Consider the following 17372-nt stretch of genomic DNA (forward strand, 5'->3'; position numbering starts at 1 on the left):
AGATAACATGATAAAATCATTTATATTTCACATAAATACAGTTAGTAGCTTTTGGAGAGATTGATTGATAGTTGATCTCTTATTCGCAAATTAAGGAAGGTGAAAACCGAACACTACCACGAAATGGCGTATGATTTTGACTATCACTTAATACGTACGATATATAGGGTAAACTTTCTGTCTTACGATAGGCGAATTAACTTGTATTTTAAGAATTTATTCACCGCACACGTAGCCACGAAAATACTTATAGAATAATTAATGATTAACTTTCTTCGTAGAAGGAGGCGTTATTTTCAACAACTCCAGAGTTGTTTTTTGCATGTGTATATCAAATTACCGTAACGCAAACCCCTCCCGTACATGCAAACGTTTTTACGAACTCCAACATACGAAGATTTTCAGATCAAAACCAAAATCACATTTTTTTGTTTTGCTGGATTAAATATGAAACGTGTTTACTATTCAAACAGAACCAGATTGAAACCATAATTTGTATAGGACTTAGTTGTAGTTGGTTTTGTCAAGTGTGGGATTGAAAACAATTTATACAACTACAGAAGAATTGAATATAGACACAGGATAGTTGTCAAATACATGACATATGTTCGAATGCATATGGCTGTTTCTAAGGTGAACAATCAATGTGCTTTTTTGGCATTATGTAAACAAATCAGGCTAAATGGTTTCTTATTCAAATATGAAGTTATTTCCATATTGATTGGGGAGCATACGTGCTATGATTTTTCGTTCATTTGTTTGTAAAAATCTCAATTTTAATGAATAAATTTTCTATCAATTTATAAATTCTCTACACGTTGAGTTGTCATTAAGAGTAACAATTTGTGTTAATACGTGTATAATTTGCAGATTGAAAAAAGAAGAAGATAATAACCAGATAATTATATAAGACATTGAAAGGCACAAAAAAGTTCCATCCTGGTTCTTGTTCGGATACATATTACCAAAACTTGGACGTAACATAAGGGGGATATACATTTTCAAAGTATCAGTTGCAAAAACAATTAACACTTTATAAGTCTTGTGCGTCAGTCAACTTTTTTTGGAATTTGCCTTCATCAGGAAGGCTCAAACCCAAAAATTTGAAAGCCAAGAATGTATTTTGGTTCTTTTTATTTGATGATGCGACCAATGTTTTTATTGTCGAAATCCTCTAATGTGGCATCACCAAATTTGTACTTCCATGAGTAGCATGACGGGTTCCACATTTTGAGCAGGATCGGCAAACCCTTCTGGGGCAGCGGAGATAAAATAAAAATAAAAATAAAAAAGTGTTTTGTTGGGTTTCGTTTTTCTCGGTATTTAGTCTTCTATGTTGTGTTTTGAAGACTGTTTTGCCTTGGTATTATTGGTTTGTCTTTGGTAGCATAGAAGTATAAACGAAAAGAAATGGATTTTTTTCATACTATGCAAAACGTGTATGTCCAAAAAATATTTAGATACTTATAAATACTGGAGCTTTTACTCAAACTTCAGGTTGTGAAGAAATTATCCATGTTGTGTACTATTAGGCTACACAGGGAAAAGGCATCATTATGTGATAAGTTGACCAAATGATAGAATTTGAAAATTAAAATTTGAAAACTAGGTATTTTTAAATGCTTTCAGAATTTTAAAAGGAAAAAAAAGGTCACCACACGTCTTTTCTATTGACAACATATCTGTTACGTTCGGAGGACGTGTTTTTCAACAGACTGTCGGTATTCCAATGGGAACAAACTGTGCCCCTCTACTTGCCGACTTGTTTCTTTATTATTATGAGGCTGACTTCATGCAGGAACTTCTTAGGAAGAAAGATAAGAAGTTAGCAATATCCTTTAACTCTCCTTTCACTAAATAATTTAAAATTTGGTGACTATGTGGAACGCATCTATCCCATCGAGCTAGAGATAAAAGATACTACAGATACAGTTAAGTCGGCCTCATATCTTGACTTACATCTAGAAATTGACAATGAGGGTCGGTTGAAAACAAAACTTTACGACAAAAGAGATGATTTCAGCTTTCCAATTGTGAACTTTCCATTTCTAAGTAGCAACATTCCAGCAGCACCTGCATACGGGGTATATATCTCCCAATTGATACGATATTCCCGTGCTTGCATTTCCTATTGTGATTTTCTTGATAGAGGGTTGCTGCTCACAAGGAAGCTATTAAACCAAGAGTTCCAAATGGTGAAGTTGAAATCATCCCTTCGTAAATTTTACGGACGCCATCACGAGTTGGTTGACCGTTATGGAATAACCGGTTCACAAATGATATCGGATATGTTCCTTACGTCGTAACTACAATCCCCTTCAATCCATGAATGTGACCTACCGAATAAGACTATTTACCGGATTTGTTATCAGATAAGCAACACGACGGGTGCCACATGTGGAGCAGGATCTGCTTACCCTTCCGGAGCACCTGAGATCACCCCTAGTTTTTTGGTGGGGTTCGTGTTGTTTATTCTTTTGTTTTCTATGTTGTGTCATGTGTGCTGTTGTTTGTTTGTCTTTTTCATTTTTAGCCATGGCGTTGTCAGTTTGTATTAGATTTTTGAGTTTGACTGTCCCTTTGGTATCTTTCGTCCCTCTTTTAATGTATTACATTAAGTAGAAAAACAATCCCGTAGATACCTTTATGAACTAAGTGAATTGTAAAAAGTAAAATAACAGAAATAGCGAAGTCCGAGGAAAATTCATAATGGAAAGTCCCTATTAAAATGGCACCATCAAAAGTTCAAACACATCAAACGAATGGACAACTGTCACACTCCTGGTCGGCACAGGCATTCTCCCATGTAGAATATGGTGGATAAAATCTGGTTTAACAGCCAGCTAAACCTCTCACTTTTATGGCAGTTGCATAAAAATTCCTTTATATTGACATCGATGCGTCAACAAAACAAACATACATAATAGACATAAAGGTCAAAATAGGGTACAAAAGTCAGCATTGTGCCATAATTTCAATCACTATAAAAACAAACAAATATGCAACAAAGAAACACAAAAAGGCATTTTGACAGAGCACATAAGCAAAAACGAAATACAAGAATACAAAAAATCACCATAACACAATAACACAATTCCAGGATGTATTAGAACCGAGCCACTTCAAATAGATATCACCAAAAGTAGACTAAACAGTTAAAGTAATATTTAAAAAGACAAACAAAAGAATACCAACACACGCTATTCAGATGATAAACAAAGTCAGTTCCCGGAATCTATACTTCAAGACCATCGTGTAGTATTTGTGAAGTTGATACGGCATGTGTATCAACAAGGTCTTGGTACCTTCTGATGATTTGTTAGAAAAAGGACGAGACGTTCTTTGACATACCCCTGGTACGTCAACTTTCTGTTCAGACACTTGCCAAAGGCTCGACATATCGAAGTCTGCAGTTCAGCAACTGAAACAAAACTTCAAGTCAATGAGGGATTGAGTCGAGAACTAGGACAGATAATGTCCAAACGCAAGCAAGATGATCCGAAACTGGACATTTTATCTGAACGCCTCAAAACTGTTCAGTCAAGCATTCAGAAGCGTATTTAAAATATAGAATAAAGAACGAGTTCACGGGATTCTGGATTCAAATAGGTACAAATAGTGTACCACTACTCGCCGACTTGTTTTTGTTCTCATACGAAGGAAAATTGACACAGAACCTTCTCAAAGACAAAAAGATAAAGCATCTCGTAAAATACTGAAATATCACTTTCAGATAATTTGATGATTCTCTGTGACTACATAACCAACATTTCATTGAAGGTGTTCATCTCATATATCATAGTGCAATTGATATAAAGGATACTATCGAAAAAAGAAGGTCTGCATCATATTTTTGTGCATCGATATTGTCACAGACTTCACACAAGAAACTTGATGCTGTCAACTTCTCATTTCTCAGCAGTAACATGCATGCTGCTCCATCGTATAGCGTTAACATATCTCATTTCACATGTTTCGATCCTTCATATTTACTTTACGGGCTCCATTCACATCATTTTGTTAACTGACATAACCTAAAAATGCCTTATTTTTATTCTTTTACATGGATAAGCTTTGATTTTTAAAGGAAGGGCTCCCGATTTTATGCAACAAGACATCTCTTATATTTGACTTAACATATTCAGATCATCAATTTATTTCGCATATATATGCCTTTGTTTGTAAACAATACTCGTCGACTAATACCCTTTTAGTGACTCTTAAAGCCGCACAATCAGCATCTAAACCAGGATGATGAATGTCGATATTATTTGGTTGATTAGTCTTAAAAGTCATAAAATCTGAAGAATTTTGGGAAATCCACTTCCAGTTACCTTCTTCAGAAATGTCTGAAGCACCAACATAATAAGCGTCATCAAATTGTGGAAGATGATCTGAAAAAATAATAAAAGTAAGATAACTTTGCAATGTTGTAAAAAAAAACCACTCAACAGTTTTATGTTCACAACTCTGAAATTCGCATTGATACTATATCTACATGTATATATTGAAACTGGTATCGAAGTATAAAAAAAAGTTTCTTGCATGTTGCGTACTTGCGTCTCCTTCATTTACTTGTTAAATAAAAATGAGTCTCCGATGGATTGTTGTCATATGACATTCATACAAATTTGACTTCGATAATCTTATTTTCACACTGAAGAGTTTTTAGTGTCTTTTTAGCTCACCTGGCCCACAGGGCCAAGTGAGCTTTTCTCATCACTTGGCGTCCGTCGTCGTCTGTCGTCCGTCGTCGTCCTGCGTCCGTCGTCCGTCGTCGTCTGTCGTCCGTCGTCGTCCTGCGTCCGTCGTCCGTCGTCGTTAACTTTTACAAAAATCTTCTCCTCAGAAACTAGTAAGACAAATTTAACCAAACTTGGCCACAATCATCATTGGGGTATCTAGTTTAAAAAATGTGTTCGGTGACCTGGCCAACCAACCAAGATGGCCACCATGGCTAAAATAGAACATATGGGTAAAATGAAGATTTTGGCTTATAACTCTGAAACCGAAGCATTTAGAGCAAATCTGACATGAGGTTAAATTGTTTATCAAGTCAAGATCTATCTGCCCTGAAATTTTCAAACGAATTGGACAACCGGTTGTTGGGTTGCTGCCCCTGAATTGACAATTTTAAGGAAATTTTGCCTTTTTTTTGTTATTATCTTGAATATTGTTATAGATAGAAATATACTGTAAACAGCAATAACGTTCAGCAAAATAAGATCTACAAATAAGTCAACAGGACCATAATTGTGAGTTGACTCCTTAAGGAGTTATTGCCCTTTAGAGTCAATTTTTAACAATTTTTCTTAATTTTTTGTTATCGTTTACAAAAAACTTCTCTTCTGAAACTAGTAAGACAAATTTAACCAAACTTGTCCAAAATCATCATTAGGGTATCTAGTTTAAAGAAAATGTGTCCGTTGACCCGGCCAGCCAATCAAGATGGCCGCCATGGCTAAAAATAGAACATAGGGGTAAAATATAGATTTGGCTTATAACTCTGAAACCAAAGCATTTAGAGCAAATCTGACATGAAGTAAAATTGTTTATCAGGTCAAGATCTATCTGCTCTGAAATTTTCAGATACACAGGAGAACCCGTTGTTTAGTTGCTGCCCCTAAATTGATAATATTAAGGAAATTTTGAATATTATTATAGATAGAGGTAAACTGTGAACAGCATTAATGTTCAGCAAAGTAAGATCTACAAATAAGTTAACGTGACCAAAATGGTCAATTGAGCCCTTGAGGAGTTATTGCCCTTTATAGTCAATTTTTTACATTTTTTCTTAAATTGTGTTTTCTTTTACAAAAATCTTCTCCTCTGAAACTACTGAGGCAAATTTAACCAAACTTGTCCATGATCATCATTAGGGTATGAAGTTTTCAAAATGTGTCTGTTGACCGGGCCAACCAACCAAGATGGCCGCCATGGCTAAAAATATAATATAGGGGTAAAATATAGATTTTGGCTTATAACTCTGAAACCAAAGCATTTAGAGCAAATCTGACATTGAGTTAAAATTGTTTATCAAGTCAAGATCTATATGCCCTGAAATTTTCAGATGAATCGGACAACCAGTTGTAGGGTTGCTATCCCTTAATTGGTAAGTTTAAGGAAATTGTGCCATTTTTGGTTATTACCTTGAATATTATTATAGATAGAGATAAACTGTAAACAGCAATAATGTTCAGCAAAGTAAGATCTACTAATAAGTCAAATGACCAAAATGGTCAGTTGACCCATTTAGGAGTTATTACCCTTTATATTCAATTTTACCAATTTTTCTTAAATTTGTGTAATCTTTTATAAAAATCTTCTCCTCTGAAAACCTACTAATACAAAATGTAACCAAACTTGTCCACAACCATCATTAAGGTATCTAGTTTAAAAATGTGTCCGAAGACCCTACCCGCGAACCAAGATGGCAGACATGGCTTAAAATAGTACATAGGGTAAAATGCAGTTTTTGGTTTACATCTCTGAAACTGAAGCATTTACAGCAAATCGGACTAGTGGCAAAAATGTTCATCAGATTCAGATATAACTGCCCTGAAATTTTCAGACAAATCTGACAACCAGTTGTTGGGTTGCTGCCCCTGAGTTTGTAATTTTATGGAAATTTTGCGGTTTTTGGCTATTATCTTAGATATTATTATAGTATCTAATGATATCTTTTACTATAAATTATGATTTTAACCTTATTTTACATGATTTCCAAAGCATCAGTAAATACAGGTGAGCGACACAGGCTCTTTAGAGCCTCTAGTTTATTTATACCCACGCCTTTTTTTATACATATACATGTATATTGAAGTTTTAGCTAAAATGAGTTTTGATTAAACTGGCTATAGTTTCAAAAGATTTGATATCTTTCATGTTTCAAGAATTTGTACGCCGCTGATAATCTAGTTAAACAGTTTTAATGTCAAACTGCTAACATCATTTTAAGAAAACAGGAAAAATTACGTAAATATAAGGACTTACCACGACCAGTGTCAATGGAAATTATCCTAGCCCTTGCTAACCATTCAGAGAAATTGTTCGATCTAATTATTATAAAAAGGTAGATTTTCTGTCCATGCAGATATTGTAGACTATCCGCTGCGATTTCATGGTATTTGTTATCGCACTACAGAAAATATGTTTTGTTTTTCGTTTGAAGATATAAGCCCATACTTTTGTGTACATTAGTGTATAAATGTTTAACATGATGCAGATATACTCACAATATGTATTTAATATGTCCACTACAGTTGTGTGTTTCGTTAACGAATCAAGTACAATGAGATGGCCTCCAGAACTGGCACAGTCATTCAGAGCATCGAACCAAGACGTATCTGTTGTACTTTTTCTAAGGCATAAACCTTTATGGTATATGTATCCATGTTCCATGCATTCTACAATTGATATTAACACTGTATTACTGGATTCGTTACTGAAATACCTAAAATATAAGTTACATGTATAGGTCATGCGCGAATGAAAACTCTAATAGAAGTTCGTTTGCAATTGCTGTGATATGTTATGGTACGTTTGAAACTGAGACAATGACAGGCTGTATTACGAATAACATTGAATAAAAATGAACTTAATTGGTTACTAAACACTTAATCTGAAACTAAGAGAAGGTGAAGTAAAACGTGTAAGGCAGGAAGATAAACATTACACTCGAGAAGGTGAAGTAAAACGTGTAAGGCAGGAAGATAAACATTACACTCGAGAAGGTGAAGTAAAACGTGTAAGGCAGGAAGATAAACATTACACTCGAGAAGGTGAAGTAAAACGTGTAAGGCAGGAAGATAAATATTACAACTCTTGTTATATAAAGCTTAGTAAAAATGGTAGAGATAATACAACCGAATGCAAGATAATATTGAAGATAATTCATGCATCCGTTAAAATGACGATGAGCAAAATGGAAGCCTCATAGCAAGCTCAAGGGACCGATTTTTTTTCTAGGTCGATCTTTCGTTGAGATAGACTTAAAACATTTTCCACTCTCAGTGATTCATTCTATATGAAATTCATTTTGTTGATCAATGCTTTATTTGATCAATTATGCAAACAGGATCTGACGCAAATTCTGATAAAACACGAGGGCTTCCCCTACACAAGATAACATTTATATATTGGGCATGCACAAACAATATCAAACAAAAGTAATAAACACCTAGTGAATAAACAGTAATGATTTAAACAGTAATGAGTTTACAAAAGTAAAATAGATGAAATGAAGACATAAAACTTCAAGGGAAAGAGGTTTGATACAATAATGGTAGCACTTAATATTAAACTATAAAGTCATAAAATCCTGTAGTAATTATCGATATGTTTATATCGAGTAAGCATGTTTTATCCGTTCTTCAACTACAATTGGGTTTGAGTACATGTAATATAATAGTTCCCATTCAGAAAGGAAAACAAAATGTCTTGTTTGCTTTAAATAGTACCACCCTTCTGGGGGCATATAACACAAATTGTGGCATTAATTTTTATCTTATTGACTTAATAGACGATATGTTTTTAATTTCAGTAATATTAAGCCTGCTGTATACCCTTTAAACATAATAAAGAGTAGCTAGCGTTGTTATCCATTCGTTTGATGTGTTTGAACTTTTGATTTTGCCATTTGATTTGGGACTTTCCTTTTTGAATTTTCCTTGGAGTTCAGTATTTTTGTGATTTTACTTTTTAATTACATCTTCTTTCGATGAATTGAAGTAAATAATGTTGGTAAGATAATAAAACCAAATTTCCATATTCTAAATGACGGAAATTGCTCACAGGCTGTGAAAATATGCAACTCTGTGTCTTTTACACTGATAGTTTCAAATAAATTGCTGTCAAAGGTTTGTTTTTTAAGAAAAGGAATAAAAGTTTTGGATTATACTTCATCAAAGATACTAGGCTTATAACTTAATACGCCAAACGCATGTTTCATCTACATAAGCGCCGATCAAAATAGTTATAAAGCCAAACAAGTACAAAGTTGAAAAGCATTTAGGACCCAAAATTCCAAAAAGTTGTGCCAAAGACGGCTGAGTTCAAAAAGAAATGAACTCTCATATCTATATGACTTAATTGACAAGCGATATCTGAATATAAATATCAAAATGATTGATAAAACATTTATGAAAACCGGCTTTGTATCTAAAACTTCAGATTTATACATTACATTAATATCTACATAGATTTGTCAGAAAGGTAATATCTGATATTGCTAAAAAATGCATTTTTTTTTATCTCTCTTCAGACGGCATCTGGTTAGAAAAAAAGCTATGCTAGAACTCACACCGCACACACGGAGCTATGATAATGTAAGCTTAGAAGTTACGAAAATGGTCCTGGTTGAAATAAAGTTCACGGTAAATATTTTGAAACAAACTCATTGATATTGATATTGGTGGATTATTATACAACGACTGCCTCCGGGTAAAGAAAAGTTATGGAACCAATGACTGGTTTTACTTAATACTGATCGATCTAAATGTTCAATGAAGCTATATATAAGTCATTAACTTGTCACAAATGTGTTTACTGAAGTTAAAGTGAGCTGTTAGCTTACCTATAATGTAATACTGTGAGCGTCAATTACTTTTTTGTTTTTATATTTTTGTTATGCGGTGTACTGTGTCGGTTTTAAAGTTATCTGAAATGGCTTCCACTGTTTATTTGATAATTCACCTTTTGTTCTGATAAAATAGCAATTAATTATTTACCAATAACACTATAATTCGTCGAGGCTTCAATGACCGACCAGGTTGATGATACATTATTAAAGCAACTAAGTTGTATGAATAGATCATCTCCGATCCAAGATAATGTGATGTTATGATTGTCTTTAAGTGTTTTAAATTTCTAATAAAAGTTCATGGTATCTAGGAAAATTCAAAACTGAATGTCCTTTATCAAATGACAAAATCAAAAGCTCGAAAACATCAAACTAATGGAAAACAACTTTCATATTATTGTTATGGTACAGGCATTTCAGGGAAATTATAGATGTTAAAGAAGTGTATTCCTTTATTCCTTTTTAATCATAAGAGAATACAAACGACCAATACAAGATAAAAAGACAAAGACGATATGCTTCGAAAGCAATAAAATCCTGAATTTTAGTCACTAAAAAACTTTTTCATTCGCTGTGCAAATTTTTAAGTAACATATGTAAAAAAATGATATTAGACATATTTTGAAGATTGTGATTTACTTGATCTGGGGCACACAATACGAGCATTGTACACCTATATATCAATGAAATGATTGGGGAGGGTTGTCATAATACCGAGTAAAAACATGAATTGTATTATCAGGCGCAAAACTCTTACTTAAAATACAACCAGAAGTAGTTTTCATATCTACGGCTATGCAAAGAAAGAATATGTTATCTGAAACTACATAAAACCTCTAATTTTATAAGAAGCAAGGGAAGAAAAAAAAAGCAAATAATTCCCAAAGGTGAAAGATACGTAATTGAGCCGTATCTTGATTAGTATGAAATGTTGTGTGCATGTTTGAATGTACGAAATAAGTCGAGGAAAAAACAAAAAATATAATTTCACGAAATTCCTTCCACAGATTATTGCATAAAAGGTTATGTTGAGGACATTTCCGTTTTAATGCATTGGAAATAGCAGGGGCTTCAGACTCCAGGTAATACTACCAATGTCGTAAGAACATGAAAGCAATTATATGACCTTTCTAGTGTTAACGTCGCAAATATTTACCTTGATAATGATTCACTACTTAAGGTGGTACCTAACACTACAGGGAGATAACTCTGTAAAGTCAGCTTAACGTTTAAATTAGGTTGTGTTGTAAAGGGAATATTAAGCTTCTCAATGATCAAAATTAGTGTTTGTCAAACTGCTATATAACCAGTGTAATTTTCTGACAAAACGGTTGGTTCAAAATTTTTGAAATTTTTATATTTTTGTTAAAGGGTCAAAGTAAATACTTTGACAAAATTTTATGAAAATTAAACGAACCAAATTAATTTTAGTGAAAGTGTTGGGTACCACCTTAATTTAAACTTTTTTGATGAATTTTGTTTTGGTTATTTGATCATGAATAGAATAGGATGTATTAGTCGATCAATAATATAGATTATAAAAAAAAAATAACGGACTGAAACTATAGAACCCATTTAAGTTAATTGAAAAACTCTTACATGACATTGTTGAAAAGTAAAACTGCACCAATAAGCAAGCTATTCAACATATTGAAAAGTTGATAAAGCTATCTTTATTTTGTATTTTTTTTTTATTTGGTAACGCTTCCTTGGTTTGTACGCTATTGTTAGCTATTTTTTATTAATAGATTGTGTGGCTTTTCGAGATATGATCCCGAAAAAGTGTGAGAAGGACATCCCTAATATAAAACTAAATGTATTCTGCTGAAGTGATTATATAATTAGTTCATCAAATAAACACTCTACAGTTTTACTGTATCCATCACAAAATGGTTGACCGAAACGATGTACGATTTATCGGCGTCTCAACTCACGGGCGACATGTTTTCGTTGTCTTATATATTTAGATGACACGATGGTCGTCTGATATGTAATTTTACCCTTGTGTCCTATTCCTGATGATTGAGCCAATTTGACTGTCTGTTTATTCGCATGCTGAGTAATACATGGATGGCAGAATACGTTTACCCTATTGATGCGCCCGGTCGCGCTTCTTTTAGTGTTCATGAGGTTTTGTTTCTAACCTTTGTCTTTCATCCTGATCAATTTTAACATCGGCAAAATATTGTTGTTTTAACTCTACCATGATCATAACGTCGACATAAGGGAAGGATTTCTACCTACGATTTATCTAGGATAAACGCATTTGCTTTTTTATTATTCTTTATCTTTTATTGTACTTTAATGTATTATACAATGTCAAATACTATAATCATAATGAAATGTAAAGACTGTAAGGTATTGAATTGTCTTTTTATTTTTACTAATATGTACTGAATTAAATTTAAAAAGTTGACAGTATAATAAGTTTTAGAATGACCTGTCTTTGGTCAAAACTTTCAGGGTTTTGTGATCACGCTGTTAAAAAAAATATTCGTGTGGTAGTACTGGAAGTTGCTACGTCTTCATAACAACAATGATAAATTGAATAAGCCTTTAAGTGGATTGTAATGTGTCTAAAAGAAAAAACTAAATAATTTCCATCAACATTTGATAACTTCTTCCAAAAAAATATTTAAGAAATAATTCATGGAAGCCATAGATTGTTGGAAATTTACACATGGCCTGGACCGTGATATTCGCATGCCCAGGCCATAAATTTCCAACAATCTATGGCTTCCATGAATTATTTCGATTCTAATAGGACAAATACGGTCATTAAAAAACTGAAGCGAGAGTGGGTATGCTGTGTGTGTGGCTTTTATTTTTTACTCCCCGTTAGATAAAGCTCAAGCCTTCTAATAAATCTATAGCTAGCATGGATTATTTCAGCTATTAAAAAAATCTGTTTAATTCTTTTAATTCTCAAACCCAACATTTGCCATTTTTAATTTACATGTTTTTCTCGTATGCTACCGTCAAATCCAAAGTTAACATTTCGTAACTAAGGAGCCGCCATGTTCACTTGCTGAAATCAGTAAATATGCGAATAATGCAATACAATAGAAGAAAATTATACGAAACTTACCTCAAAAATCAATTTAAATACGATATTATACGAATTTGGATGGCTCACGTAACAGAAAACTTTCACTCGTAGCGATTTTCATTTGTATGACGTCATGTTTTGAAATGACTTAAATGTGCCAAAATCATTAACAGACTTTCGCAGAATTTTATTTTATTTTTTATTTTATTGATTTCTCCGAGGTCATGTGGATTACTTCTTTTTATTATGTATCCGAATGAGAATAAAAGTTATTTTTCTTTTTTTAATTGCAATTTTTAAAACAATAAAATCGGCAAAGGGTTTGCAAATAGGTTCAAATACATGTGGATTTACGTGGGAAGTATATTGTTACAGCCGTTATTATGTATATTTTTGAGTCTGCGCTAAGTATCGATATATCGAGAATTTTAACACGGTGTTGTTTACAAAACGATAGAAGCACGTCATATTAGAATACCTTATAGTTGTTATGCTTTCGACGTGATTTTATGGATTATCGTTCACCACAAATTAGTCAATTATATATAAAAACATCTATTCAAGGTCAACAGTAAGTAACTTTTCTTCAGAATCGGCAATTGGTAAAAAAAAACAAAGGTAATTTGACACTCGTTTACATGGATAACTATAAATATTGATATATATATAAATTAAAGTGGTCAAGACGATGAGTAAAATATGTTCTAATAGTTATCAAAGGTACCAGGATTATAGCTTAGCAACGCAATGAGACTAATTCAATCTGTATATTTTTTCTTCGTCAAGGTATGTATCGTTTACTACGTTTTAATTCTATATAATAAAGTATATTTCATATAATTTACTAACCATTTGCAGGTCTTTTGACATAGATCTGTGTTTCACTCTGATGGTAGGTGCTGTTTGGTGTCAGATCCGTATTACAGTAACAACTTCCATGTGTGATAAGTACACTTAGACATTCGGGTATATTAAAACATTGTAGAAAACAGTCGTGTCGTTGATTACTTTCCTTTCGGCATAAAAATGTGGACGTTTGTGAGGACAGTAGAATTGAAATGTCGGGTATTAACTGAAATGTCATTCCTATGTTAGCACCAGAAGGTCTTGTATCTAGAAAAAACAACGAAATCTGAAATTTGGTTTATACATCAAGTGCATAGTTGTGTCTTATTAAAAAAAAATTACGGTTCTTGCTACTTTTAATTTCTATTCAAAGTATGAGCTTGGAGTGAAAACTTTATGTTTAAGATTACTTCTACCAATATTTATATGCGTATACTAGATTTTCTTAAGTTATCAAGCCAACGAGTAAAATACGTTGTAACTTAACAACGCAGTGAGATTAATGATTTGATCAATTCTCATTTTGGCATGTATCACTGTTTCCGAAACCTATTCCCGAGAATACTCTTACTTCATTAGTGATTTGGCACCAGTATGTTATAAATGTTATATCTTTCTTTTGTATCTTTCTTCTCCCTTGTGAGTTGTATGAATTTTAAGCAATCACACTAAAATTCATTCCGTGCAAATATGTCCTTTGACGATTGTAGCTATTGTAGTGAAGCCTGTGTTGACGTTGTTTCTTTCAAACTTTTTAAAAATATTTGATTGCGCAAGTGATTATTCCCGAGCTACCTAAAAGTAATATATTTCAGAGATATGTTGGCAATAAAGGCAACAGTAGTATACCGCTGTTCGAAAGTCATAAATTGATTGAGAGAAAACAAATCCGGTTTACAAACTAAAACTGAGGTAAACACATCAACTATAGGAGGAAAACAACGAAACAACAGAAACATTGCAGTGCAACAACAAAAAACCCACAATGCAGCACACAGAAACGAACTATAAGATAACAACTGCCATTTTTTTGAATTGGTACAGGACATTTTAAGAAAAAAATGTGGGTTGAACCTGGTTTTGCGGCTAACCAAACCGCGCGCTTTTATGGCAATGTTAGATATAACACTAAAACGATAACACTACATGAGAGGACCACAGTACAAATAAATACAAGAACGTTACAGAATGAGAATTACACAAATAAACATTACAATATAGGACATTTCGACATGCTAATAGTTATCAAAGGTAACGGGCTTATAATTTAATATACCATACGTGCGTTTCGTCGACATAAGACTCACCACTGACGCTCAGATCAAATTGTTAGGAAAGCGAAACAAGTACAAAGTTGAAAAGCACTGATGACTCAAAATTTCAAAATGGTGTGCCAAACACGTCTTATGTTATCTATGGCTGAGATAAAAAAAATCCTTAGTATCTAGACTAATTCGTAATTTTGCAAACAGTACATTTATAAAAATGACTATATAATTGATGTTCATGTCAACACCCAGGTGGTGACTAACCACAGAATAAAAACAACACGTAATACCACCGAGGAAAGCACATAATACAGCACCAAACTACTGATAGATGTGTTGTGTACATAAATGTGTTTAAAAAAAGACCGGAATCAATAAACGCCAGGGCCCTCGGTCATAAAACTTCACTCAGTACTCGGAGTACAAAATTTGTTCTCGAGACACCAAATCAAGTATTTTGATTGGCTTATTTCTGAGTCTGAGTACAATAATCGTGTTCGAAATTTTTATGACCGCAAGGCCTGTAGACATGACAATAACCTTAATAAACAAAAATGTGAAAAAAAGACTTACTTATTATCAACAGTACCAATGACAGAAGTAACATCCTAATTTCAATCAAATCACTTTTTCAGGTAATGTATGATGTTGGATAATCCCAAAACATTTTCAACAAATGTTTTTTATCTAAAGTATTCCATAAAAAATTGCTGTGCACGGTTGAAACGGCAGCATGAAAATTAAACCTATAGCTTCGAGTCCAGTCCATCAAACCTGTGTTTTATCCCATCATATAGGCGAAATGAAGAATATGTCATTACCAGGTACTGTGACTTGTCTGAGTAACATTGAAAGATTTATTTCAATAACTGTTAAACAAATAATTCCCACAATTAAATCTGTTAATATATGACAATCTAAATTGATATGAATTATTTATCAACGAATTAACCGATACGAATTGAAAGTTGTTTGTTAAATTGCCATTTCCAATATGCCATTCACTCGAACGATTATATATCATATTAACCTGAGAATCAAAATATTGGGAAAATGTAATATTTTCTCAAGGGTTCTGTTAATTCATGAGATAATTGTTTTCTCATCATTAATTGAAACTAATTCGCTTTACCAGGATGTGTGTACGAGATGCAATGGATAAGCGATTGTTCGTTAAAAAAAGTGGCGAATGTTGTTCTTTTTAAACAAACGAACATTTATCCATTGTGTCTCGTACGTTAAACTATTGGTGTGACGACTATAATTCCAAATTACTTTTATTCTGTATATTATAACTCATAAGTGAGTTAAAGTAACCATTAATTTCTACTGAATGAATGCAATTCAATATGTATTAAACGTACACATCCACCTTGACGATTTCAGTCGTAGACAAAAATTAACCCTACCAACTTAAGAGTATAAGGAAAACGTTTCAGAAATTTGTCAATTTTTTAACCAATGTTCCTTAAAAACAACATGTTATTGGTTTATTTAGGTTGTGTTCCATAATTACACTCATTATATGTTTACGAATGTGTAAAACATGCATTGAAACAGGTAAGATTGCTACAAACAGCAAACATCAATTTATATTGATACCATTACCATCAAATAAACAAATTTGAATTCTAGAAATAAATTGTTTAGAAGAAAAGAACAAACGACAACTGTCTTGTAAAGAAAAACTTATTCAGGCCCAATTATTCGACTTCATCTGTTTAAACAATCTTTTTTCATGTAACTTTTAGGACTGTTACAATATATACATAGGTATACAGATATAAAGGAATCAGTAGTAAAGCGCTGTTCAATTTTCATAAATTGATTAAGGGACATAAACCCGGTCATAAACTAAAACCAATAGAAACACATCCGCTATTAGAGGAAAACAACGGATTAACAGAAGCACTAAACTGCTATAAAAATAAACGCCAACATACATTAGAAACGGACTTTTTGATAACAACTGCCATATTCCTGACTTAGTACGGGACATTTTAAGATACAAATGTTGGTTTGAACCTGTTTTATGACTAGCGAAATCTCCCGACAAAAAAAATATTATTCATGACACCCCCACCCCCATCAATATCTTTAAAAGTCTTTGCAACAGACATATTGACATAACTAAAATAAACATTGTTCCAGTTTTATATTTTTTATTGGAAGCTTTTAACTAAGACGTATAAAATAGTTTGTCATTAGTATTTGTAGGCATTACAACTTATTAGGTACATATTGAAAATTATTCACAAAAATTATCTTAATTTGCATTTATAATTTACATTTGATACATTTCCTGTTTCCGGTTTCCTGTTTTTGAAGATTTCATGATAAAAATCTCAAATTATTTATTTCTTTACATGAAGTTTTTTTCAGTTTCCGTATATATAGTAGTTGCTTTACTTGAGTCATTTATGAAAAGATTTCCACTTTCCTTTTATTTGATGTTGTTTTGTGCGTAGTTTCATACCTATAGATATATAGAATGCTATACTGTAACCTTCTATAGCATCTCATCCTAGTCTCATACAAAGGTACTTTACTTGTCCACCTAGGAATCAGTGACTGCGTAATCTACGCTTTAAGAACACATGTCAGACATTTAGACCAACCAAGACTACAA

General features: G+C 32.8%; 1 protein-coding gene across 1 annotated transcript; it reads right to left on the bottom strand.

Annotated features, from left to right (window-relative positions):
* Window positions 1-4140: 4140 nt before the first annotated feature.
* Window positions 4141-15673, bottom strand: LOC143062427 (C-type lectin domain family 6 member A-like). Its single transcript, XM_076234122.1, has 4 exons — window positions 15317-15673; window positions 13479-13742; window positions 7236-7406; window positions 4141-4394 (listed from the first exon to the last, which is right to left on the bottom strand). The coding sequence occupies exons 1-4, from the start codon at window positions 15348-15350 to the stop codon at window positions 4150-4152; spliced, it is 714 nt and encodes a 237-aa protein (XP_076090237.1). The 5' UTR covers window positions 15351-15673; the 3' UTR covers window positions 4141-4149.
* Between the last annotated feature and the right edge of the window lie 1699 nt (window positions 15674-17372).

This window comes from Mytilus galloprovincialis, chromosome 2, assembly GCF_965363235.1.
Source record: "Mytilus galloprovincialis chromosome 2, xbMytGall1.hap1.1, whole genome shotgun sequence".
NCBI classification, from domain to species: Eukaryota; Metazoa; Mollusca; class Bivalvia; order Mytilida; family Mytilidae; genus Mytilus; species Mytilus galloprovincialis.

Excerpts from the sequence above, each read along its gene's own strand:
- LOC143062427 (XM_076234122.1), bottom strand. The coding sequence starts at position 15,350 with ATGTTACTTCTGTCATTGGTACTGTTGATAATAA. Across the intron at positions 13,743-15,316 it reads ATTGGTACTGTTGATAATAA|ATACAAGACCTTCTGGTGCT; the intron begins GTAAGTCTTTTT and ends TGTTTTTTCTAG. Across the intron at positions 7,407-13,478 it reads TGTCAAAAGACCTGCAAATG|AATGCATGGAACATGGATAC; the intron begins GTTAGTAAATTA and ends TATCAATTGTAG.